Source organism: Netta rufina (genome assembly GCF_964035555.1).
Source record: "Netta rufina genome assembly, chromosome: 5".
In the NCBI taxonomy this organism is placed as follows: Eukaryota; Metazoa; Chordata; class Aves; order Anseriformes; family Anatidae; genus Netta; species Netta rufina.
In genome coordinates, this window is record NC_140128.1 from 27,550,242 (window position 1) to 27,577,729 (window position 27,488).

General features: G+C 36.7%; 1 protein-coding gene across 1 annotated transcript in view; it reads left to right on the forward strand.

Annotated features, from left to right (window-relative positions):
• The window catches only part of GPHN (gephyrin), a 280,857-nt gene that overhangs the window by 123,724 nt on the left and 129,645 nt on the right, over positions 1-27,488 (forward strand). The window contains exon 4 of the mRNA XM_084288411.1: positions 15,783-15,875. Within this exon, the coding sequence (XP_084144537.1) occupies positions 15,783-15,875 (93 nt within the window). The remainder of the gene's footprint in view (positions 1-15,782; positions 15,876-27,488) is intronic.

Genomic DNA, 27,488 nt, shown 5'->3' on the forward strand with positions numbered 1-27,488 from the left:
TGGTGTAGGTAAAGCTTCTACATTCATGATATCCTCACTGAGTTGACTTCTGAGAGACCAGAAAAAGAAATGAGCAATAAATGTGCACAAATAAAGGGAAATCATCTGTCTAGCTGTGATTAGGTCTTTTTTGCAGACATAACTGGAAAGCAGTTAGGACATTCTGAATGTGCAGCCAATAGCTGATATATAAGCAAGAAGCATTAATGATAACGGCACAGTTCCCCACTTCTGCCATTTTACCTTACATAGAACATCTGAGATATGCCTCATATACTTAGGTACCCAAACACTTTTATGATGTATTTTTATATTTAATTTTTTATGTAAGGTAATACATATTTTAGCATAATACCTGTGTGTGTACGTGTGTTTAGAATATTTTGTATCTTCATATTTTTTGCACAATGTTAGTACTCTAAACTCTTTCAAATAAATACTGGAGAAGTAGTATTTTAGCAAAGGCGTAGTTTTGACAATACCAAAAAGTGACCTAGTTATGTTGCAGTTCCTCTAAAACCATGGCAATCTCATATACAAAATGAAAAATAAAGGGGAAAAACAGGGGTTTTTCTCTTTGGTGAAATAAATCGCTAACTTCAGACTAGCTTTTGTTGAAAAGATTTTTAAATTCACTCTGGCTGCTAGATTTCTACCAATGAAAACAACACAGGCCATGTTAGATCACTTATATTGCCTTCTGAGGATGGCAGAATGATAGGAAAACAAAGGAAAACAAATTCTAACCGTCCTTGTAATTATGTATTTTGAGTACGTTTGAAGCATGGAATGAAAACGTGATCAACTGTCTTCAACTTTTATCCTTTTTTATGGTCTAAAAAGCACCTGTTCTGTCATCAGCAGACACAACTTAATTCATCAAAGTTAACAAATTGGATTCCAGTTTTTCTCTTGACTGTGTGCATAATGTATTTCTCTTAAGTCACTTCAGCATTTTTGTTTCGAAATTGGGAAGAAGATGCAGTGCCTTGAACTCCCTGCCAAATAGTGTCCAGGTAGCAAGTTTATTTTACACACGGGGTAAAATAAATTACTTCTTACATCCAATAGAAAGTAAAAAAACAAACAAACAAACAAAAACAGTTTAAAATTGAAACTGCAGTATAAACAATCTTTCTATTGCCCCTTCTAGTGAAGGTTAACTTAAAATAGTTTTCCAGATTGTTGCTGGTTCTCTTATACAAACCTCTTCATGAAAAACTGATTTGACTCTCTCCTCTGTCTTAGATTATCTACAGGGAACCAAAGGTAACATCCAAAGTACAGAGTTTGCAAAATAATTAAACATTTTGTTATCAGAAAAACACTGAGATCTATCCAAACTACAGAGATTACGGAGAAAATTTTCTCCAAGTAGGTCAGTGAGAAATTCACTATTTCCCTACAAAAACATCATTCTAATCAAAAGAGCCTAAAGGACTGAAGTCTGTTTAGTGTTAGTCTGCAATTATTTCTTTAGCAAAATAGTGTTCTTTTGTCAGTACTGTGAATAGAGATGGCCAAATGGTAACTTGCTAGTTATACGACCTTCAGTTCACTATATTTAAAAGAAGTGGCAGTCTGCTTTTCAGTGAATTGCTTTTGTCATTATTATCTTTTTTGTAGAGGTTCAAAGCTGAAGTACATCAAACTCAAATTTCCCAATATCCAATGAATGAAAGGCAGGTGTCTTAGACAAAACAACAACAACAACAACAAACAACAACAACAAAACAAGTAAATAAATAATAATAATAATAATGTAAAATAAAATAAAATGCACATACATGTAGAGAGTGATATACTACTAATTCCAATTAGCTTATTTGCTGTGGCCAATGATTTTATGATACAATCTTAGAGGTATTTTTGAAATTTGGGTGTCAGACCAGAAATGTATATAATTTCCTACTAAAAATAGCTGTTTCTGGAGTTAGAAGTGAAAGCTGTAACAGCAGCTAGAGACCTAATGAACTACTTAAGTATAGAATAGCTACAGTGGCTTGGAAATTGGGTTCATTTCTTAGAGTTGATCAGTACTGATGATTACACATCCAAACTAAAAGTCCTAAATGGACAAACTGGCAAATATCGTGTTTAGGTTTACAGGTATAAATGTGAAAGCTCTTGGAATACTGCTCCTTTGGAATTCTGTTTTCTGGTAGACTTGGTCTTAAATCGCAAATTTATAACTCTTAACAGAAGAAAAGAGCCTTGATCTTTTTTTGATGTCTGTAGGAAACACAGATGTTGCTAGGCCTGTAGAGAGAACTCTTAAAGGACAGAAAAGACCTGCTTAGTAATTGCAGGGAAGAAGCGAGAGCTTGTCCTGCTGTAGCATCAGGAAGGAGCACTGCTGAAGGAACAAGGGAATCCCAGGTGGCCAGTTTTTGTTCTGCACGGGTGTGGGGGGGAGTGAGAGGGAGATGGGGCAGGCTTCTGTCAGGATCTCAATAAAAAGGACCAACAATAAATGGTTTAATAAAATAGCTGCTTTAATAAGACAGAATAAATGGAGCGAATAAAATCTACATCACTTCAGATGCCGGGAACCCTGCCTTCACGCAGCATTGGATAAATCCCCAGATGGATTTCTCCACAGCACACACCTGCCTCTGGAGAGAGATTCCTTCTATTTGGTCCCTTGAGCTACATTATTATTTTCATACAAACAATCAACCGTATTCATGAAGGTGTTCTCATGAGGCCAGGCTGCTGGTGTGACCCCAGCACCCAGCAGGAGCTGCCTGCAGGCTTCACCAGCGCGAGGAGCAGGCCGAGCTGCCCTGCCCTGCCCTGCCCTGCCCTGCCCGCAGGGATTTGTGTGGCGCGGCCCAGGCCCGAAGGCCTTGCTGGACAGGCAGCCCGGCCATCCGCTTGCTCACGTGGCTGCTGTGTGGATCGCTGACTCCTTGAGGTGCGACGGCCTCCTGGTCAGGAAGGGTCAGTGCAGTATTAGAAATATTATAGATAGAAAATCTTGTGGTTCTTAATTACCAGAGGGCATTGCCCAGTTCTTGCTCGCAGATACAAGTTCTGGCATGCTTTCCTTCACACACTAATTCCACCTACTCTCTGTTACTGAAAATACTGTCTGGATGACTCTTCTGACTGTGTAGGCTCTTAATCACTATCCAGCAGTAAAGTGGCAATTGTCTCTACAAGGGAAAGTAGTAGTCCAGAGATAACATATACCACATGCATCATAATCCTCAAAGTAGAACGTGTGGGAGATGATACAACTCTGAAAGGGGCAGTATGATATTTTTACTTATTATTGAGATGATGCCTTTATTCTAAACCTAGCTGAACAGATGACTGCAATGTGACTGTAACATGTCCAGAAAGGGAAGTTTTGTGATTTAAAAAAAAAATTTACTTGCATAAACATTTGCAGATAAGAGACTGTATGTTAGAACAATAGTATATAATGCAGGTGGTACACAGTGGAAACAACTCATTGTTTCTTATGTTGCTTTTTTTGAAATATATAAATAGCTCAGGATTCTTTTAAAGGTTACCGTGTGTGTCTTCTTGCATCTTTAAAATAATGAACAAGCACTTCCTAGTCCAGAGGGCTTTCCATGGTCTCACAGCTCGAGAAATGACTCATGTTTTAGCAAGGAGGGCTCTGTTCCTGTGAAGCAGCAGACATTTCATATGTATAAGCTCCAGTTAACTGTCTGATTCAAGTTCAGCAGTAACAATGGGAATGCACTCGTTTGGCTAGAACCTGCTGTACCTACAACTGCACTCCCTAAACATTTGTATAACTACTGAGTCTCGCTGCTTATCCATTTGGAAAACTACTCAAAAAATAGAAGAGTATTAATGTATTCTCTCACCATTCTTTTTCAAGGGAAACAGGAGGAAAGAGGCATGACATACCATTTATGAAAGTATAATGAATAATTGCAGCATCTCTATGTTAATTTTGCTGTTTAAAAAAATTGCATTTTCTAGATAGTTATGAAGGTTTGATAAAAATTTCAGTTAAAATAAGTGAAAGCAATTTTAAAATAAGTTTGAAAAATATTTTCTGAAATACTTAGCTCAAAAAAATTACTTAGAAATATCTGTTAAGATTAGCACAATACAAGTCATTTGAGGTTTAGAATTTAAACATAAGAAAGAACATTTAAGCCAATTTAAAGTTTGGTTTGTCTTGTGCTAAGTAGTTAGACTGCATAAATCATCGATTGCTCTTGAAGCGCACCCTGTAAGGCCTTCACTTCTCTACTGCTACTCCTCAGTGCTGCAGGTTTTGCTTCTGGCACGGTTCTTGCTTTTGCAACAGGAGCATATGGTACAAATACATTTAGGGCCAGAGCACCTAATTAATTAAGCAGTAATTCATTCAAGAATAAGTGTTAAACGTACCTGTACAGATGACATTCTCAGTGCAAGAGTTTCTCATCCTGATATTAATAGTCTTTGTTTCAAAACTCAGTCACAGAACCAATATTTCTGGATAGAACCAGCATGTTTGAAATTCAGGGACTGCAAAGCATTTCTGAATATACCAAGAATTTCTCTGCAAGAGTCAAGAGACTCTATGATCAGTGCAAGCATTTGTAAAGATTGCTCTTCCTGTAGCAGAAGGCATTCCATATTTGTCTCATTCTGATTGTAATGATTAGTATTTCTTCTATGATTCTTAAATTTTAGCAAGTGAAGTTTGGAATTTCTCTAAGAGAAAAAGAGAAATGGCAAGTGATTCAGCTTGGAATCATCCTTTCCACTTCTTTTCATGTTTTGATTTGAACTTTGTTCATGTCCTAGTTAGCCTCTGTGGCCTTGTTAACATTGTGAGTTTAGATTGAGTTAGATTGCTTCCATGAAGCAATTGCTTTATGAAGCTTCTGTTTGCTCCATTTGCAGCAACTTTTCCAGATGACACAGACTTCTTACAAAGTTATCCTTGTGAGCTGGCTGAGGTGGAGGCATATTTTATATGTTTATATGTATATATGTATAATCCTTGTTATCTGACAAAGTGTTGGCTTATCATTCTGTATAGCGCAGTTTTTTTCCCCCAAGAAATTAGGACCTTAGGATCAATGGAGATCCCAGTACAAATAATTCTGCAAAGATGCTCTAGGTTGTTTGACATTCTGCATATTATTTTGCCTGAGAGATTTCCAATACCCATAAAGACATGTTTGAACAACCTTAGTATCCTGGCAGATTTTAGCTTCATTTATACCAGCTGCAGAAACAGTTGGAGGATGATTTTGGAATCTCTGTAGGGTTTTTAATGCTTTTATTACCACCTGACTCCAAGTAATTTTGTTGTTAATATGTATCATGAAAAAATGAACATCTTTTAAAAAAAGATCCAAAAGAGAAATGGCCAGAAAGTTTCAGCTCTTAAGGAAGAAAACAAAAAAGCCATTCTTAGGTGAGTTGTTCTCCATCAATTTTCCCTTGAGTATAATAATAAGTTGAAACCTTTGATGGTAGTGGGATCAGCTAATGCTAAGACACCTCTGCAAGCTGCAGTGGAAGTAGAAGGTGGCTCATCAAATTCTATGGTAACAGCTTTCACCCAGTATCATTTGTAATAGCTGTAATCCTTTGGGCTTATAAGAGAGGTTCTGCATACACTGAATCCTGAAAAGGTCTCCCTTTGAGAGAGTGGCCTTTTTGTTCAGAAAGAAATTGTCTTTAAGATGCCCAAAGGTTCTCTCACTACATTTTAGTCTTTAGATGCTAGTACTCTAGAGTTCAGGAATAAACAATATCCTAATCAGCAAGGCAGCCTATTACTATTACTAGTGCATTCTGTTAATCTTCTGTTATTCTCTATCTCTGTAAGAAAAAAGCATGGACTTGTAGGAAAAGACTTTTTCTGTAATAATCACAGGTATTTATTTTTCATTGCCTTCACCAGCAGTCAGCCTGTTGTTTGCATTAAGAACAGTCAGTGAATCTCAATTGATTTTTATCCTTTCCCTGTCCTTTTTGAGAATCATTTGCATTATTCCTACGATTACTCCTAGTCAACAGATAATGGAGAAGTGCAGACCATCTGATCAGTTCCAGAATTACTCCAGTCTTCTTTCCTCTCTCATATACTTCTCTCTATTCCTTGTTCACATATCCCTATCACAAGAATGTATCAGAGCAGCATGTCCTTACCTTCCTCATATCTGGAGAGATAAAAAACTCTGCTTAGTTTTGGAAGAAGGGTCTTCTTACAGACGTTTTATTGTTTTCTGGAGGCTAAAACTAGCATTGATTGTTAGACCTGGAAAATCATTTACCATCTAAAAATGGTACTCCGTAATTTATTCCCTATTCATCTGTGGTAGTAATTATTTTTGAGAAAAATATCTTAGTATACTGCCGTGGTTCCGCTCGAGTGGGCAGCCAAGCTCCACCACAGCCGCTCTCTCACTCCCCCTCCTCAAAGAGGAATGGGGAGAAAATATGTGAAAAGGGCTCAAGGATTGAGATAAGGACGAGAAAATCACGCAGTAATTATTGTAATGGGCAAAACAGACTCGGCATAAGGAGATAGTAAGATTTATTGCCTATTACTAACAAGCGAGACAAGTGAGAAAACGAAGGAAAAAAACAAACCAAAAGCACCTTCCCCCCCATCCACCCTCTTCCATCTCCTCCCCCCGAGCGGCGCAGGGGAACGGGGGAATGGGGGTTATGGTCAGTCTACAGCACTTCTTCTCTGCCGCTCCTTCTCGGTCACTCTCGTCCCCTGTGCTGTGGGGTCCCACCCACGGGATGCAGTCCTTGATGAACTGATCCGGCGTGGGCTTCCCACAGGCAGCAGCTCTTCCAGAACTGCCCCAGATATGGGTCCGTACCACGGGGTCCATCCCTCAGGAGAAAACTGCTCCAACCTGGCTCCCCTACGGGCAGCAGCTCCTGCCGGGTCACCTGCTCCTGCGTGGGCTCCTCTCCACGGGCTACAGGTCCGGCCCGGAATCTGCTCCGGCAGGGGTCTTCCACAGGCGGCAGCCTCCGTCGGTGCAGGGCCACCTGCTCCACCGTGGTCTCCTCCACGGGCTGCAGCATGGAACCCTGCTCCACCGTGGTACTCCATGGGCTGCAGGGGGACATCCTGCTTCACCATGGTCCTCACCACAGGCCGCAGGGGACTTCTGCTCCGGCGCCTGGAGCACCTCTCCCCCTCCTTCTACACTGACCTTGGTGCTGTTCCTCACTCCCTTGACTCTCCCAGCTGCTGTCTGGCGCAGCGTTTTTTTTCCTGTCTTAAATATGCTCTCCCAGAGGCGCAAAACAACATCGCTTATTGGCTCAGACCTGGAAAACAATGGGGCCCTTCCCAAACATGGGGCAGCTTCTAGATCTTTCTCACAGAAACCACCCCTATAGCCCCCTGCTACCAAAACCTTGCCACGTAAACCCACTACATATACTCACACATAGTGACCTGACTTGTACATGAATCCTTTCTCCATCAAATCACACACAACATTTAGGGTTCTCTACAAATATTTTTTTTATTTTACATTACTTCAAAAAGATGAACACAGATGTCTTTTTGTTATGTGGTAAGGCTACTGGATGGCTCTTGGTGATTGAGTACATTTTCACACCTCACAACTCAGAGTTTCCTAAAAGAGCTGATCAGAACACATTAAAAAGTTTATGATTCAATGGCATTGGAAAACCACTGCATTATAGTCATTCCTTCTCTCATATTAAGCTCCTAAATTTTTATTTATTCTGCCTGCATCTATGAAATGCACATCTGGTGACTGTTGCCTCGGCTGCTGCTGAAATCTTCTTATGATCTTATAGATCCTTATGGCTGCCATTTTACATACTCTGTACCTTTATAACAGTGGAGTATATTTTCTTCAGTCATCCAAAATTCCTTCTTGAAGTGGTACCAGTGTAGCCAGGCAGTGAGTCTTCAAGTACTCATTCCCAGGTCTTATGCTTCTTTGATTGAATTTTATACTTCACTTTCTTGATTTCATAAGGGCCCTCTATTGTCTCTCTTCACAGGTCTAAGTCTTTGTTTACTTGTTGCACTGTGGGAATATCCGAAAGTTCAACTGACATCACACAGCAGTTGTTCAAATGGTTTTCTGATTATGTGTGGAATTGTGACGTGGAGTTCCCTCCATGGCCAAAACAAATTCCACTGGATCCCTGGGCAAACTCAGTGTCTGTATTGCATGGTTTTTGGACGTTTGCCATGAGGCCACCTGGAGTTCTGTCTTTGCTTCCCCCCAGCAGCACGTTAGTGTAATAGCACGCAGGGCTGTCCCGGCCTTCAGCAGAGCGCTGCTGCCGTTGTCTGTGGGAGTCCTCAGACCTTCTCCTGGGTGGTAAAAGGCAAAGGGAACTGTTCAGAGGGCGTCATTGCTGGGAATGTACATGCAGACTCAAAGAAGAAAGGTTACTGGTCAGTAACTGGCGTTCTTTGAGAGATACAGTCTGCATGTACATTAGTCTCCTACCTGCCTTTCCCCTCTTTCTGAATCTCTTTCAGGTTTGATTGTGCATTTAAGAGGAACTGAAGTGGTGGCGGATGCACTCTGCCCTAACTTTCATGCATCAAGCAGGACGAGGGGAGGAGCTAGAACGCACCTCCCAGGACACTCCAAGGCAGGCCACAAGCTCACCCACTCTTAGAATATATGTATGGACTAAATATCTCAAAGTACAGCAGCTATTGGTAGGTAAATTTTCTTTACTGTATTTTCACAGGTAAACGATAGATATTTTTAAAAAACAATTTCATTCATTGACTCTGTGGATGATATGCATGAACAACACACACTGGGGGGAAGTTACACCAGACACTGCATTACACTGAAGTATTTCCCTGTCTCTGTGAAGTTTTCCTCTCTGGTCTTTGTCCTCAGATCCAAATATTTTAGGTAGCTGAATATTATCACTCTGTTCAATTTGCCATTTCCATTGAGGGCTACAATAAAAAAGAGAAATGCATAACTCGGAATATTATCGTAAAAGCAAAAGGTAAAAAAAAATCTTGAACAATTGTATCTAGGTGTATGAAGTAACACAGAAGATTGTATTTACTGTTAGAAAATGAAACTAGAAACTAAACTGTGTTCCATAAGATTCCGTAAGATATTTTTGCAAGTAATTAATTGTTTAAAACTGAATAGTTGCACAAAAACAAACCTTCCAATTTAATTTTTTTTTTTTTTTTTTTTTTTTCCCGCAGCTGGGTTCCTTGTGTTAATCACAGAACCCTTGTGGAGGTTTTTTAATCCCCTGCACTTACTGCCCATTGAACAGCACAAGTCAATACAGGGTATACCCTGGTTTAAATCGTTGATGTAGGTTCTCCCTGTGTGCAAATATGCGCATGCAATTTCTGTGAGTGCTTTTTTCAAGTACAATTTTCTATGAAATGAAGCGAATCTATATGAGTGAAGGGCTATTATGGAAATATGATTCTCACATCTTTACTTTTGGAGTTCTCTAAGACAGATTGCCTTTGTCTGTCTGACCCTCACATTTTTACTGATTCCTTAGCATGATTCTTTTTCTTGGCAGCTCAAAGTGGGTTTTCTGCAGCTTTACCATTTCTGTGTCTTTAGTAAGATTAAGATGTAGGTTACTGGGGCTTGGTTTCAACCAGCAAAGATTGGTGAAACTTATGAACTCTGTATATGGATACATGTAGGGAAAATATTGTAAAGAACTCAAGTTATAGGACATTACTTACTTGTTTAATGTCAAGCTCCCTTTTTGAATACTGGGAACCAAATCAAAAGTAAACAGTCTTAATCTTAGATGAACATGAATATATGCAAATGGGAAGAAACTGTGGAAAAAACACATTGTTCTGCACAATTAACCTGAGGTTTATGGCTCCAAAGCCAACCATTTATATCTTGTGATAATAGGTCTTTGAAGTGCTGCTTTAATAGATTTTGAAGAGATAAAATTTCTGATTGACTAATATTAGTGAGCAGTTTTGGATTACTTTAGTTGTTTTATGCTTTCTTCCCTTTTCTTTTTATTCCAATTGCTATTTTAGTTTTATTGTTACAGGAATGACCAGAGGAAGGAAAAGTAATACTGGTGAGGAGGCATTATGTTTCTCTTTTATTTAATTTTTAAGTGGTTTCAAATAGATTCTTAAGAAAGGCACTTGAGTTTTTATAACTACAGTAATACTTACCTTAGAAAATAAACATATTTTAGTGAGAGGTCTTTTACATATGACAGAAATAAGACACATTTAATTTTGGTGCTTTTGCTAGTATATTTTTATTATATAAACATGTGCACATATGCCCACATACCTATCTTGTATACATCTGCCAAATTCAGAGTGGACAGGAAAGTTGCTTCAAGGTAGAGATATGTTTGGAAAATACCTAATTCAGACTCTTCTGACAGCTGTAAGTTCCATCCCCTCCTCAAGGCATCTGAGGAAGACTGTTATGCTGGAGTTGACAGATCCTTTCCAATGAGAAGCTGTCATTTCAAGAACTCATCATCCACTCTAGGAGGATACCAGTGGTATCAACAGTAGACAGGAACAGATTTTCTTACAGAAGGAAGCAAGTAATTCTTGTGCTTTGCCACATATGTAGATTGATGCCTTGCATATGATCTAGACTGCCTTCTAGATTGTAATTCAATCTGATAAACCATGAAATAAAAGCACAATTTTTCTTATTTGTAGTATGACTAATGTCTCACTGTAGTTAGTTTAAATTAAGTATCTCTCCTTTCTGAGAGCAAAGTACAAAATAAAAGTGCAGTTTTAAGTGTCTTCTTCCGGAGTCAACATTGTGGCCTGTAGTGTCTTTACCTTTCTCCAGTGAAATAGTTAGATTTATTTTTTCATGCAGTACTGATCATTAGATGGGCAAACACTTCAGTGGTTGCACGTCTCTTTGCTTTACTTTCCCTACCCACTTGCTTAGGTGCACTCTGCTGAGCATTGCACTTTGGTGCCGACTTTTTTTCCCCCTATTTTAGGAATAATTATCACGAATAGTAGCTTTTAGAAGACATGAAGTACTTTTTTAAAAAAGGTTACATTACAGGCTGCATAGATATGTTGAACCTTGAATTTTTGATAGGTGCAATTTATTTCAGATGGAAAGTGCCTATAATTAAATTTCCATTTAAGAAAGTAAACCATTTATAGAGTACACTTTTATGACTTTCTTCTTTTAGTTTTGCATTTCAGAATAGTTGCATTTTTATGACTTTCTACTTAACATTAGCTTAGTATTTGGAAAGCAGCATTTAGAAAAACAACAATGTAAAGTAACTGTGATGCTGAAAAGTGCAAATATATTTGAAGAATTTTCAAAAGGCTACTGCGTTCAGCAAAATCTCAAAAGACAAAAAGCCATATTTACAGACATTGAGGTATGTACTTGGTTTTCATCCAAGTCTCTGACTACAGTAATTACACTGGGAACACAGTCCTAACATTTCTGTTACTTCATGCCTGTTATTAGTGGGGGAAAGAAAGAGGAGGTGGAGGTACCAGAAAATGTGTAGTGTATTTTCCTGGTATTTTAGTATTTCATTTTCTGACATTCTTAAATCATTTTGAGACTGATTATTTGCAAAGTTGTTGCTCCACACACAGGGGTATCTTCATGCCTCTGTGTTTTAATGAAGCTTTCAAGCAGTAAGAGAAAAGTTGTGAGCATAAGAAATAGAACCTTCACAAGAAATAAGGCAGAAAGTACAACATTGATTCCAAGAATAGGTGAATATTTCTAAGGCCTTCCCTCTATTTCAAACTGGTTGTTGAACTCAGCTCTTTATCTTTCCTACAGTTCCCTTGCTTTATGGATATTTATGGTCTATGTCCTTAGTACTTAGTACTTGAATTTTCCCTTACAAATCAGTGAAGAAGCCATGGTCAGCTGAATAGAGAAGATTGCAATGCCTTAACAAAAAATATTGATGTTCTTTTAACCCAACTTTTACCTTTTCTTTATTCTTCTGCTTTGTATTTGTGTCTTATAATGTGAATTTCGGATTAATGTGGTATACTCTCTTATGATATAATATCAGGGTTAACCTTTCATGAGTTGGAGTCTGGAGTAGATGAAGCCACATGACCAAGTAAAGGTTGTTATGAGATCCTAGTCTGCTTGCATTTTGAAACATACTCTTCAAGAATAAACAGGGTTTATTTGTAAATATTTAAGTTACATAATTTTACAAATCAGGTGGTTTTCAGTTCTATGCTAGAGAAATACAGAATTTTCCCATAGGGCCTCTGTAATCCCTATTTGTTTGTTCTGTTCACTTATCTGCAGAGATTAGAAGGTGGTGCGTGAATGGATTTATGGAGGAAAAAAAATAATTCGCTTTGCTAACCATTACCATTGTACTATCTTGGACAGTGAGATACTGAAGTTATCTCCACTGAAAGATATATGTCTGGAAGTGGTAAAGCCATTTGTTGTCTGAAATGACAGGTAATATTAGCTTATGTGTGGTGCCACGGGCAACAAGCAAAGTTTGATGAGCAGTGTTACAACTGAAACAATTCCATGATTCCAGGTTTGGGCAACACCTAAGTCCAGTGAGTAGTTCCAGGCTGGGAGAGGGAAAGAGTGATTTAAACAAGAGCTCTTTGGAGCAAGGGATGGAAATAAATTGTCTGTTAGGCCTAAGGGTTTCTTGTTTATTTAAATGAAAATCAAATAGGTAGATAGAACAGGGCGCCAGATCTAATTCAAAGCTTAAGGAACAAATGGGCTGAAATTCCATTTCTTTGGAGGAGGAAAATTTAATTATGTAATGACTCTAGGACTTTGATGAAATCTGAACAGGTTAGAAATACAAAAGTGTATTTCTGAAGTTAAAAGTGTCTAGAAGAGCAAATTGTAATGACTTAATTTTCTTCCTGTCTGCCTTGTCAGGAGGAAATAATTGATAAAGCATAATTTAGAATATTAAAATACTTTTTTGGTTGGTTGGTTGATTGTGTTTTTAGGTCTGTAGTTTTGTTCTGTCTTGTTTTAATTTATTAGTAATTTTATAGTACTGTTTTCGGAGCCAGATGCTGTATTTTCTATCCATCATCATAATGCCATTGACTTGAATGGAATGACAATGATTTACATAAACTGTTGACCCAGTCTCATTTTGTCTTGAAAGTTTATCATCGATGAAACAATAAAAGAAGAGGTAGTTGCACAAAGATTATTTAATGAAATTTTCTGTTGTTGAAATGTTATATAATCATTTTATTTGTATAGCATCTGTCAAGACAAGTATAAGGTTCCTTGTCTGGAGGAATTCTCATTTGAAGAGACAGCAAATTCCAGTCTGTTCAAAGCCAACAGCAAATACTGCTCAACTGCTAGCAGCTGCAAAGTGAAAACTAGTGGCCTTTCTTCCCCAGTTGGTCAGGATGGTGTTTCCTTTTTTTAGATAGTTAAAATGTAAATGAGAATGTTTTTTGGGATAGAGTTTTGTGGGCTAGAGAGAAAGTAAATAAACCAAATTAGTCTCAGATATTTTTAAAAGACCAAGGAGGTACACGTTCTAAAATGCAATGAAACCCAAACTTTTTGCTTCATAATCAAAGGTTTTTTTACTGAAAGTTTCTGTTTCTTCACTATAACTAGAATTTGATAAAAAAAATACATGTATGTATTATAATAATATCAATTATACGCTCAATTTCTGTGAAGAGTTAAGGTGTGTAATAATCCCTTTAGCTTCTTGTATGCTATCATGTGACATTTCTTTTTTCTCTTTTAACTAGAGTATTAGTGAGATGTAGCAAAATCAGAACAGATGAAGGATTTATTTTCTCTTTAAAACCACTTGGAGTTTGGCAGGTTTTATTTTATCTAAAGATAAATGCTTCATAAAAAAAAAAAAATATATATATATATATATCCTTTTATGCTGACAATTTTTTCTTGATAATGGTAATTTAAAAATATATATACAATGTCATGCTCTTACTTTGCCAAACATTTCTACACTAAACCTCTCTCAAATGCTTTCTGAAATTTGTTGCTGTTGGAAGCCAAGATAAATATGTCTGTAGATGATATAATAGCTCAGAGGAGATGTCACCTGTTTAAAAAGAAACTTTTCTGATGCATATCTGTGTTATTGAAACAAACGATTTTAAGATTAAAAATGCTTTTTACTACTGCAATTTACTTCTTTTTATGTAAGTCAAAATAAAAGTCAGACTTAATACTTCATTTATGTGTTGGTCTGAGACATTTTGCATGTTCATTTCTCAGGCTTATTTGAAATGTTCATATAACCTGAAATTTGCAGTCAGTTAGTGTTCCTGGGAATAGTGCCATCCTCCAAAAGAGGATAGTAAAAAGACATAAATGATTTTAATAAGGATGAGGTAACGCAAGAGGGAAGGTGGAAGGAATGAGTAAAGGAGGGAGAAGTAAAGATAGAACCTTTCATTTTGCCACTTCAAGTAATCCTTGGATTTTTACATGATGGGTCTTGCAGGCAGGCACAAGTCTATTCTACCTGCAATTTGAAAGAGACTGTATATGAGATGTACGTGTATATGTGGTGTCCTAACTGGACATCTCATATACTGTATGTGATTTATATGACTGTATATGATTTCTCTTAACTGGAAATTACCTAGCAGTTCTAAGCCCACAGAACATATCCCTGAGCATTAATCTACATCAGTAACACTTTTTAAAGTATTATGGACAATTTTATGACCATCAGCAATATTTTAAGTTCTTTTACTCAGTAAATTGCTTGGATCTACTTTTAAGAGTCAAATAATAAGCTTCTAGTCCACAGTCACCAAAATATTTCTTTCCACCTCAATATAATAATCCAGAAACATAAATGTGCCCTAACCTTTTTTCAGAGGTGTTTTCTTTGATAGAATTAGTAAGCAATTGGTATGTTTTCTGCAGATAGTTACTTTACTGTGTAATACATGGTTATACTTTGTGTAACCCATTGCTGAATTTGGAGATCCAAACGAACATTAGGCTGCTGTGCTTGCCCACAGTAGAGTGAAGGATAAGTGATATAATCACACTGTGACTAAATATATCTTCTGCTGACGTTGAATTTTTGTCACAGTCTAAAAACTAGTTTAGAATGTCATCTAAAAAAACTGAATGCAAATCAAATTTAACATATCTCTAGTATCATGAGTTCTAGAGTACTGTAAGTCATTGAATGTACATGACAAATCTCTTAAGCTTTCTTAATCCAGTTTTGGAATCAGCATATACAGTCCTATTCAGATCTAGGAAATAAATAAAATATGATTATACTGTAAGGAGCAACTTATGGGTTGCTGTATCTGGTGTGTTATTACATCTTCTATCAGACAAGCTTACAAATATGTGATTCTTGCTTTTTTCAGACTGTTGAAAAGTAGAACAAGCACAGAAACCAGAGTTACTGTAAGAATTATCAAACATATTACCTGAATTAAATGCATATACTTTATTAACATGTATTGAAGCATTATATTTATATCTTAGAATCAAAATAAACAGTAATATAAATGAACAGCTATGAATTTTTGATCTCCATTTTAGAACAAGAGATGAAGAACAGAATTTCAGTTTCCATTTCCAAAAATACTATGACTTGTATTATTCTGCTGTAAGTTGGTTATAAATAGTGGTTTAGAGTCTTTGTGAAAAATGCCATGAGTGATTACAGAATTCCCTTGATTTATTATATGTATATCTGTTTATTTTCAAGTCATGTCAATTCTTTAGGTGCTTTCTGAGACAACTGTGTCCCATGTATTACTTGTTAGATCTGACAGCATTCATGTTCTCTTTCAGGAGACGCTGATAGATTGGTGTGACGAAAAGGAACTTAATTTGATTTTAACAACTGGAGGAACAGGGTTTGCACCACGCGATGTGACTCCAGAGGTGAGATACTCCTGGAATAAGAAAAACATGCCCTTCGGTGTAGAAATGTATGAATCTTGGGTTGGGGTGTTACTCTTTTTGAAATTTCCTCTGTAACTTTACTTTGGAGTATCTCAGAACAGGTCAGGTGATAAACAACATGGAAGCAGAAAAAGCAATAGGGAATACAGCACAAGAGAATTAGTCTGACTTTGGGTTCTGACCAGAAACAATTTTCAGACTAAAATGTGACATAGCAAAATGGATTTCCTGTCCCAGTGGAAACAGCAGAGTTCTAACAGCATTTTGGTATAATTTCCCTTCGCACTGCAGAACAGCACTGCTAAGCAAAAACATGCATGTCTCTTTTGTTGTGTTCTGCACAAGTAAAGTGGGACGAAAGAGTTCTCTGAATTCTCCCTTGCAGGGTACTACATTGACAACTACTGCTTTATAGGTTAGAACATGGGAAGTAGATTGTAGGGGAGAAAAAATTTGTGCAAAGCTGCTGGTGCTTCACTTGACACTGCACTATCAAAAAAGCTAAACAGGCAGAGATGGAGGTAACCTGCACCAGTAAACATTGCACAGTAAATTCGGTTACAAACCACTTACCAGGAGCTAAGGTAAGGGGAAAAAAAAAAAGCGCAAAGGAAACTTAACCTAATAACTCAGCCTCAGAGCCATGAGTTGTAATATGAAATGATGATTGTTATTGGAGTACTTGGTATTTTTCATTCCAAATTAGGTTAATTTGAACTTTTAAAATCACATACCTGTTTTTGGTTTGCTAATATTCAGTAGAGGACAGAATTAAGGCTGAGTGCCTGATGTGTTTATTTCTATAACTTAACGTATTTAGATTTCACTTTAGTGTTCATGTGAGTTTTCAATTACTTACGCTTTAAGAGTTGATTTAATTATAACATACCTACAATCATTTTTACCTACCAATGTGTTCTGTCAACCATGACTGCATTTTTTATTGTTTTCATTAGGAATTTTAAAATATTTTTAATCTGCTATATAACATTTATGTAACTGAACAAAAAAAATGTAAATAAATGCTCTTGTACATTATTTCTGATCATTTTAGATTGTATACATAAGGGTCTATCTCTCAGAGAATGGGAACAATATAAGGTAACTGTAGAGTACTAGCTAGTCTTCACTAGAATTTACAGGTGATTCATGTTGCAAAAGCAACACAAAAGTGAAAAATGCATTGGTTTAATTGGTCTCTTACTTGCAAAGTAACATAATAATTTAGAAGGCTGTATTCCAGCACTGTGCAAAAGGAAGGCAGAATTTCTGTTTCTGTTTTTCTGATTTATTAACTTAATGCAAAGTCAAACGTAGGCAGTAGTGCCAGAGGAAATATTTCAGCCAGTGCCAAAAATTAGCTATAGATTCTCAAGCAGCATTTGGGCCCAGGAATTAACAAATGAGAACTTGGCACATAAATACCTCGTGCTTTCCTTATGTTGATTCATTGCTGTTACTCGAACTAATTATTTAATATAGGTGGTAATGATTTGTTTGATTAGTTTTGATGTTACAGTGACCCATTTTAAAAATTAACTGTTGTTGAAGTCTCTTTAGCCAAATAATAAAAACACGTTGGTACAAAAATAATTTTAAAAAATCATAGAAAGACAAGTGCATCCTTTATAAACATAATCAGTATGTAAGTCTTCAGTTGGTTATAACAGAACATTTTACCTGTCCAATTATTACTTTAATTAAAAAGAATTTATAAATTTATATAGGACGTTATTTAACTCAATTTTCACTCATTTAATTTGCATTTAATTTACAAGACTAAAATCATGGTGAAGAGACTGAATCCCAGTTTTTGTTACAAACTGGCAATGATAAGGTTTGTACTTCAATTCCGTATAGGGTTTAGTAGATCATTCAAGCAAATGTCAGAAGGGAAGAAAAGTAGTTTGCCAATATGTGTCATAAGTAAAATATTGTATGTGTTTTGGGTCAAGGAGAGAGAAAACTCAAAATGGAAAAAATTACTATGTCAACATATAATGTTCAACAACAAACCTTCAGGAAAACTTGTTGTAGGAATGCGTTGTTGGAGGAAGTTGTTTTTAATATTTTTCTTGTATGGTGTTCATACAGCATGGCCTCCTGTCATTACTGCACTGGTAATTAAATGATTTGGTCGTGACATTGTGCTATTGAAATGTCATCTTTATAACACGATTTTAAAGGTAGTATTAATTGAATCTAATTTTGGAAGACATTTGAGTGTTCTTCCTGAGAGCAGGGATAGTAGTGCATCAGGTCGTATTTCAGCTGGAATGATTCAGTCCTTAATGTTCCTGTAGTTTCAATTAGAAGACAGTTTTCTGCTTTTTCTTGAGAAGAGATATTTAGTCACTATTGTACTGTACAAGATAAAGTTGATTCCTGAAAGTATTTACAGCCCAAATGGTTAAGGTTAATTTATTTTTTTATTCACTATTGATTAAATTGAAATTAAGTGGTAGTATAATGCATTTATTTATAAATATTTTTTTCAGAAATTTGTAATTCTTTAAAAAAAAAAAAAAAAATTACTCGGTTTCCCCACTCACTTTGCATTTTGAACACTATAACTGAATCATACTAGATTATTGCAGTAGTTTCAATGATGTGTGATTTATTTTTTAAATAACAAAATAGATTGCTTGAAGGCTATCTGACTTTGATTAGCTCTCTCTGATCCCTGAATTTATTGCATACGACTAGCGAGTAGATGGGGAGAAGCTTTTAAGTTAGGTGTCGCATGATTCACGGTTTGAGAAGTGGGGGTCAGTTGAATTAAGCAGAGTGAATATCCTTCACCTTTTTGCCTATGTGACTTTGAGTGATGAAATGAATGTGAATAGATTAAAAAAAATCAGCCAGTGGATGGCTGAATTTGAAGGAAACTGTTGTAGAAGTTAAAAATGAATGCTGTAATTCTTCATCTACTATGGCAGTTCATGATAGTTCTCATTTGGACCAAAGCCAAAGTAGAGGCTAGATTTTGTAGATATAACCACGGTTTTGACCATCTTTATGTTGCCTGTAATTTGAGTGTTTTAAGTCCACACTGGGAATGTTCATACAGTCTGCTCATCACTGGATAGAGATTGAGCCATTACATATTGCCCAAGTTAAGTTATTTGGGAAAGCTTTATTTTGTATTTCCAGATGCAGATATTTTCCCCTTGGAACTACCACACTGGATTGCTAGACAGTTACCATTTTTACAGGATGTTAATGAAAATATACATTAACTTTTAAAAACATATTTAAATAATGCAATAAGTTTGTATCAATCACATTTTCTCTATTGCTTGTCAGTCAATACAAGGAGGAAAGGAAAAATCTCATGTATACAGGCACTCTGTGAAGTCTTTTATCTTCCATCTTCTTGACTTTTATATTTATTCTTTTGCAAAATTATACATCCAAAAAATTAATTTTCCTACCTCTTAACAGAGTCTTCTGGCTGTTTTCTTATCCTACATCTCTTGTGTGGCTCCATACAAAACTAATTTTATGTACTTAGATAATAGAAAAAAGGATCAGCCTATTGTGCCTAGACTGATGCTAGAAATCCTTGAGCTGTTGCTATGTGAATTCACAAATACTTCAACCACGCTGCAGATAATTGTCAGCCCTAAAGTTTTGAGACGAGACTCCAGGAGAAGAGGCATAGAAGTGCTCTGCCATTATGCAAACCCAGGCAGATGTTTTCTCATAGTCTTCCTTCTTTTCCTCTGCTCTGGAAAAATGATGAATGTGCCTTTTAGCTTTTGCTGATTATATTCCTCAATATTTATAGGCTGCTTTTAAATATATTTGGACACTTAATCATTTTCATTTGATCTCACGATATGTGCATACCTGTTTATTCTTTCATCAAAGTTCATAAGTCCATTAAAAAAAATGTCCTCAGGAACTCCCTCCAACTTGTCAGCATTTTCTCTGATAAAAAGCCTGCTCAGAATGAAGAAAACATTCCAAGCCTAGTCACACAGAAGTCGTGTCTAGAGAGAAGAAAGTCTATATTCTGCAGTGTTGCAAAGTTTTTATATACTCAATTCAAAATCACAACAGCATTTTTATAATCAATACCAATTGCAAATTTTCTTTTGCCTGACTTTTCCTAATTCCCTAAGGTATCTTTCACTATTGCTGGTTCCTGAGTTTCTCCTTTGAATGTGGTGTGAAATTTTCTTTAAATATTTTAATTGATTTTCCAAATTACACATTTTAAAATTCCATTTAATTTCTACATTTAAATATTTTAATTGATTTTCCAAATTACACATTTTAAAATCCCATTTAATTTCTACAGACTGTTTTAATGTCTATTTCTTTGCATTTCTTTGTCCCAAGTAGTGTTTACAAACTTTCTCGTCTGTACTGTTCGCAATTTTCATGTTTTCTTTCTGTTTGTTTACCCTTCAACTTAGTTAATGGAACAAGGTGCTTGTGACAGAGCAGGATTTGTGAAGTCATAGCCATATTCTCACAGCAACTCATGTGTTCCCCTCAGTTTAATTTAAATCCATTGAGACATTTCAAATAACAATTCCCAATTAATATTTGATAACTTAAACTAGGAAGAACATGTAGATATTTTTATCCTCCCTGCTTCAAGTAGTGCTTTTCCAGACCAACAAGATTTCTGGTAGAGTTCCTTGTGGATATGGGAGCACTTCCATTCTTTTTCAATAGTATTCAGCTCTTTTTAGTGCCATGCCAATTATATCTTAATGTTGTCACTGGCCACAAGAAACTCTTTCTACAACCTGTCTGTCACTGCAGGCTGGCTCCATAATAAGGAGGAATGAAGTCTTCATTTCATATGTGACATCAGTCATTTTATGGTGGGAGTACTCTGAAATCATACAACCTCTAATTATCCAGGCTGTTCTTTCCGTTTCTCACCTCAATATTCAGTACGAACTCCAATTTTAAAACCTTTTTCAGCATTTATTTTTGTAGTCTGTGTTAACACTGCAGTTTTCCATGTCTCTGAATGGAGATTTCACTCCCTGTTAAGTCTGATTTCTTTGTTAGAGCTATTGTATAACGAAGTGTGCTGTGCATGTGTGATGAGTGATCCTGTAACTTGCCATCAGACCGATCGTTCTCCATATTTCTTAGGAGATTATGTTTTCAGCCTAGCTTGCTCCTAAAGGATCTGAATTATGAAACCTTGCCAGATGCAACTGGGCAACAAATATACTTCAATGGAATAGACCACTGTGTGACAGACTTCTGAATTCTGCTATTAGAATTTTATCAGCAACTCTGTAAGGTATCGTTCCCTTTTTTTATTAGACCTCCAGACAGTTCCTAGCTTATATGATTAGGTCTTTATTCAGCCTAATTTAATTTTTCAATATAATCAGTTCAGAATTTGAAACACTCTATTGGGTGTTCCAAAAAATCCAAATATGTCTGTGTGCTCTATTCATTTAACCAATAATTCTATAGTCAGGTTTTAAATCTCAGATTTGGAAGACATTATAAAAACAGAACTGCTATACTGAATTGCAGAACACTTTTCACTAAACAACCATTACCAGTGTCTTTGAGAAGCAGCAGTATCCTGATTATTTGCAGTATGCAGCACACTGTCGGCTTACAGACGTACCTGTGTCCTGGGAAATTCCAAGCTGATTTAGCTGACTTGTGAAGTGCTGAAAAGTACACTTTCTCTTTTCTTCTGGGAAAATCTCAGGAAATTCTCAGGAAATCTTGGTAATACACCAGCACCACTGAAGAGTCTGGTTGTGCTACCATCAACTGCAGTCACTGCATGGAAACACCTGGGAGCTGCGAGGACAGCTGTAGTGAGAAATGTGGGAGGGAAGGAAGCCAGATCCCATTTCAGCTCTATTTACTCAAATAACAGAAGGTATGCGCACACACACACACACACACACAAAAAAAAAGGTGGAAATTTATACATACAAAGAAAAAGCATTCCTAAAGAATACTAGTTTTGATAAATAAAGAGAGCTTTATAAATCAATATTCTGGTTCTATAAATGACAGCTTTGAACGTCTCCTTGTCTGTGTATCCAACTGAGATGCAGGATGAAAAGAGAGTATGTCTCTCAACTTGTTTCTGTCTACATTTCCAGACATAGACAAGTATGAAGATATTGAATTAAACAAGGAAAAGAAATAGAGGGGATACTTTTTTGTCTGTATACAGAATTGATGTGTCTAAATTGGAAAGCTGCATTTTTTTCTGACATTCACTTTTTTAAACATTTCAAATATCACACTGGATATAGAAAAAGCTCAAAAAATATGATGGCTAGAAGAGATGCTTTCTGTGAGGGTTATACAACCCAGTCTGTTTAGTTTATCATAAAGAATATTGGGAAGTAACTTATTTTGTAGTGCATTCACTATATTTTCTTTGAGAAATAACAATATAATGTACCAAGGGTTCTGTTAGTCTGCTGAAGAGATGTGCAACAATAGCTGGTGATAAGAAGCTCAAACCAGAAAAGTCTAAAAAGGAAATCATCATATTGGAAGATTTTTTTTGTGTGTTTGGATTTGTTTTGTGAGTTGTTTTAACAGTGAACAATTAACCATACGAAGAAGTTCCTTCCCCGAAAGAGCAGTATTCTCTGAGTTTCAATCCTGCCAAATCAAAACCAGTTGTGGAAGAGATGTCTTATAAAACACAAGTTATATGGGATTCCTTACAGAAGTCAGGGATGACATTTAATGAGTTATCCCGTGTGGAAAGTCAGGCGAGATTCTAACCTTATGTTCTATATGTATTAAATGAGAAGATAATTCAAATCGAATGGATCCCAAAATTAATGGCTACACAATTGTCTTTAACTGGTTTATTAACCTTCTGTCTAAAGCTGTCTGACCATCGTATCCTAAAGATAATACCAACAGATTTCCTATCAAGCGTTCCAGGATTTTTTTGCCTATTTGAGGATCAACCTTTATTTGCTTTATTTTTCCTTAATGATCTGAAAATAGCAAATAGAAATTCCATTTTCTGTCTTTCAGGTATGTATGAAATATTCGCAAGCACTGTTGAAAAAAAGAAAACAGTAATAAAACCGCAGTAGGGGATTACAGTGCTTCACAGAGAAACAAGACACAATAGCAAGCCAGGAAGTCTAATTTTTCTCTTTTAATTTTTACAATTGTATTTTTTATTCCAAGGTAATTTCAAAATGACAGTAGGAAGAAAGCGGGTGGACAAATGTTTCATATCCCAGTGATCCCAGATACTTTCAAAAATACATCCAAAAGAACAATACAATCATAATTTACGTTTTTTTTCAAAAGGAAAGGAAAGGTTCTTCTCCTATGGGCATTGCCAATACATTTAACTGTCTGCACTGTAGTGACCACAGCTCATAGAGATGTGTTCTGTTATTTTAAATTAGCTGGCTTGGCTTCTATTAGCAGTGTAGCTGCCACAGTGTATAGGACTTGCACTCCTTCCTGTAACTGGGAGAGAAAAGGGAGAGAAAAGAATGCCTGCCATAAGCCTTCTGCATAATGAGATTTCCAATTTGGGATTTTTTTTTCCAACTTGGGAATTTCTGCCTTTTAGGCATTTCTGTTAGAATATCTCTTTGCAACAGGTAACAGGGAACTGAACAAAATTAAACGTCAGGTTAAGGCAAAATGATCTGGAAAACATTGTCAGGCTTGTAATTACGCAATTTTCACCATTAATGTGTAATTTTTTTCTGGTCATGTTTTATTGCAAGTAGTTTAGTAGAAGCTTAATATGGAGAAAATTGGCAATAATATATAAAAACATGAGGAAGACTTCTGTGTGAAGGCATCTTAAAGAAATGATAACTACAAGACAAATACTAGTTTGGATTTAAGATGTATCAAAAATTGAGTTACTTAGTCCTTTTAGCAAAAGTGCACCAGAATACCAAAATGATTCTTTATTAAAATAGTTTACCATTAAAACTAATGCCTATTGAATAGTAAAGAATTTCTCGTTTGCTCCTTGTCTGCTATGCAGGAGCACTTTCAGCCACTAAAGAAGAAACTGGAAGAGTCTTGGAAAGTGGCTGGTATCATCTGTTATTCTTGGGATCATAACTGTTCCTTTGCCTGCTTCTGCAGATTCCTACCACATGGAACAACTTTAGCTACGTGTTAATTGAAAGTATTCAAAGAGAAAAACACAATGTCCATATATATTGCCACACTCACGTATGGAAGTCTTATGGAAAAGAAAATAATTACTTTTTAACTGTAGTTTGGATCATTCACAGTTATTTCATCTTGTATTTCATGCATATATTCTTTTTCCCAATTGTTTTGTAGTGTGAATACCAAAATTAATAGTGAGGAGCATAATGTACAATATACTACTTAATATCGGTATTTGAACTTTCACTAGATGTAAAAAGTACATTTTTTCTTCCACAATGGTTCACTGAGATCAGTTTGTCATAGTTCATTTTCATTGAGCCTTGAAAGATCTCCCTTTGGAGAGAAGATGCTAGCAATTTTGTTCTTGATGCGGTTCAGCTAACTCTAGCTGCTGCTGGCCACAAAGTCATACGATCTGATAAAACTGCTAGTATGTGCTGTAAGTATCTCGTGCTTTGGAGTATTCATATCTACTCTTGTTCAGTCATTTACGGTGTGTTACTCCTGGCTAGTTTATGCTTTTACTGATCATATAACATAAATCTCAGTCTCCTCTGCCTAAATTTCCTGTCACTCTAAGCCCAAATAGTTTTTGATACAGGGAAGTTTGGATATGGAAGAGATTCCTGTTCTGTGACCACAGTTTCTAAAATTGAAATTATATTATCTTCTACTATTCCTGTGCCTTACTCAGCTGAAGGGAAAATGAATGGCTGATACCCAGAGGATCAGTATAAATAACGTTCCATCAGCTTAGCCTCTTACTACTGTACCGTAGTCCTTAAAAGCTTTGTTGCTTATGAATACACAGCAATTTTGTGTGGATACTGTTTCTGTGACCTTTCTAAATCTTAATTCAGCAATGCACAGTAGAACTAATCATTCCTTTGGTGTGTCTAAGGCTCTTCAGTTTGCACGAAAGCGAAGAGTTGGCTTCTTGATGCATGTTATTGCTCGATCAAAATGGGTGTCATTTTTCAGCATTCGCATAAGAAGTTAACGTACAGGCGGATACGTACACACATAGTGTAGACCTTTAAGAGAACAGAAATAGTAAAGTTTGGTTCCTGGCTGGTTGGCTTTTAGTGATGGAAGATGAATAAAGAGACCCATGACTGAAAAGACAGATGAGTTAAATTACTGAACTTAGTTATTGCTGTTTTATCAGTTCTTGCATTCCAGACTTCATTATGTGTTTCTGAAATGGAATAACAGCTAACATTTCTGTAACATGGTTTAGTTTGTTTAAAAGAACAACCATGTTAAATAACAGAGTGCTCTGTGCATCAAAAGTGTTGATAAGTGTTGGACTTTTGCAACTCTTGCCACAAAAGAAGGTTATCCCACAAGACTCACAAGACTAATACTGTTCTTTAGTGCAGGTTTATCTAAGCCAAATTCAAACACGAGCCTACACTAGTGATGAGTAACAGTTAATGACTTGTGCAGTTTATCTCACAAATGGCCGTCATCGGCTAACGGGTACTCCTGTTCATCTTCACAAGATATTTTGCAGTGGATATGGGAATGAGCTCACAGGACCATCCCCTTTCCCCTCTTATACACCTTGTGCTAGAGGTAAGTGTGGTTTTGGGGAACAAGGGTGGGATGTCATGAGATAAAAGTGAATGTGGGCTTCTTAAATTTTTCGCAAACCTCAGTAAAGGCATGTGTCTGGGGATGGACAAAGATTCAGCTGAATTCTTATTTTTTGCCCAAAGAGGTTACCCAGTCCTAAACTGACATGCTTTCCTTGAACTGGGAGTCAGAAATCCCTTTTCTCTTCTGTTTTTCTGCTGCAGAAATTCCCAACATTCCCATTATGTGGGCTCCAGAGAGGGGTAAGCAACATCTTCAATCCCACCCAATCATTTCCAAACTAATTCTTTGCTAGTATTTTTTTGCTTTTTAAATCATCATCAGAAACAGTTTTTAGATACATTTTTCCCATTCATTTGATTTTCTTGTGGATTCTCATATTTTTGTTTTATAGGAAGGTCCCATGACCTCCCCAAGTGCTAGGGTCAGACTCATCTGCTGTTTCCATTTGTGTGCTATTCTGTGGATTTTCATGGTTTGCTCTGATCTAATGATATTACCAGAGGGTGAGCATCTAGATTCTTGGGACTGTTTCACTCATGGTATCTTAAGTTGTTGAAAAAGCACTGTCACCCTGCTTCCTTGTCAGTCAGTTAATAGGCTTATGTTTTATCCTTGCTGACAGTTGCGTCTGATTATCCATGGGCGTTGGTCTTCTGCTACCTTGCCTGTCTGGGGACTGCCTGGCATTCACTACTCTCTCTTATTTTCTCTATTGCTGGCTGTGTGGCGTTGTCCTCCCAAAATCTTGGCCCTTTGCCTGACTGTCTGGCATTACCTCTTGACCAGCTAATTGCTCGACAGTGACTACCTGCTGCCCTGTCCATCTGTTGACTGGCACATGTCGCCGCCTTCCTGTCCCTTGTATCCGATCACACGTCGGCATCGGCTTTCCACTGCCCCGTCTCCCACTTCCAATGCCTGACATCACCTTCCTGCTGAGTGCATCTGCTGACTTTGCGGAGTTGTTCTTCTGCTGCTTGGCACACCTGCTGTGTGGTACTGCTTTATCGACTTGCTGAATGTCTGGCATTTTCCTCCTGCCTTTTCACCTGCTTCTTGATTATAGTGTCCCCTCGCTGCTCTTTGAGTCTGCTTACTCACTGATACTTGCTCTTTTGCTGTCCTGTCTACTTGCTTTTATGCCTGGCATTTCTATCACATTGTCCTGCCCACCTGCCTAGATTTTGTTTCTAAATATGCATCAGTCTGAAAACTTAAGAAGAAATGTAAGGAATGGGGAAACAATATTGTCTGGCTCCTTCATGGTCTGATTCAGTTCAACATACCAGCCAAAAAACTGATCTCAGGACCTGCACCCAGTTTTTTGATAGATTTGCTCACACAAATCCCTGTCCCTTCTTAGGATAAAAAAAAAAAAAGAGAGAGAGAGAGAAAAAAGAGAAAAAAAAGGCTCCCAAATCTTACTTAATCTTTACTTCATCACCTCATTTGATAGGTGTATTACTATTCAGTAATACTGTGTTAAGTATCCATTTCAGTAACAATTCAATACTAAATCAAATCACTAATATTGCCTATAGTAATCTTGCAGAATCCATGGAAGGTAGGTAAAAAAAAAAGGGGGAAAAGAAAAAAGAAAAAAACACCAAACAGTATGTTACTGAGGCTCAGAAAGATTAAGGGCTGAATGTCGAGCTATACCAAATAAACAGTGGATCAAAGGATCTAAATAATAAATTTTGGATATTTCTTATTTAAAGCACAAGGTTGTAGCTAATATTAATAAAAAAAACCACACTGGATCTCTATGGGATTACCAAACTGCAATGTGTCCCAGTTGTTTCCTACTCTGCTGAGCTTTCTGTTCTGGGAGAATGTTCAGTTGCCAGTTTACAGAAA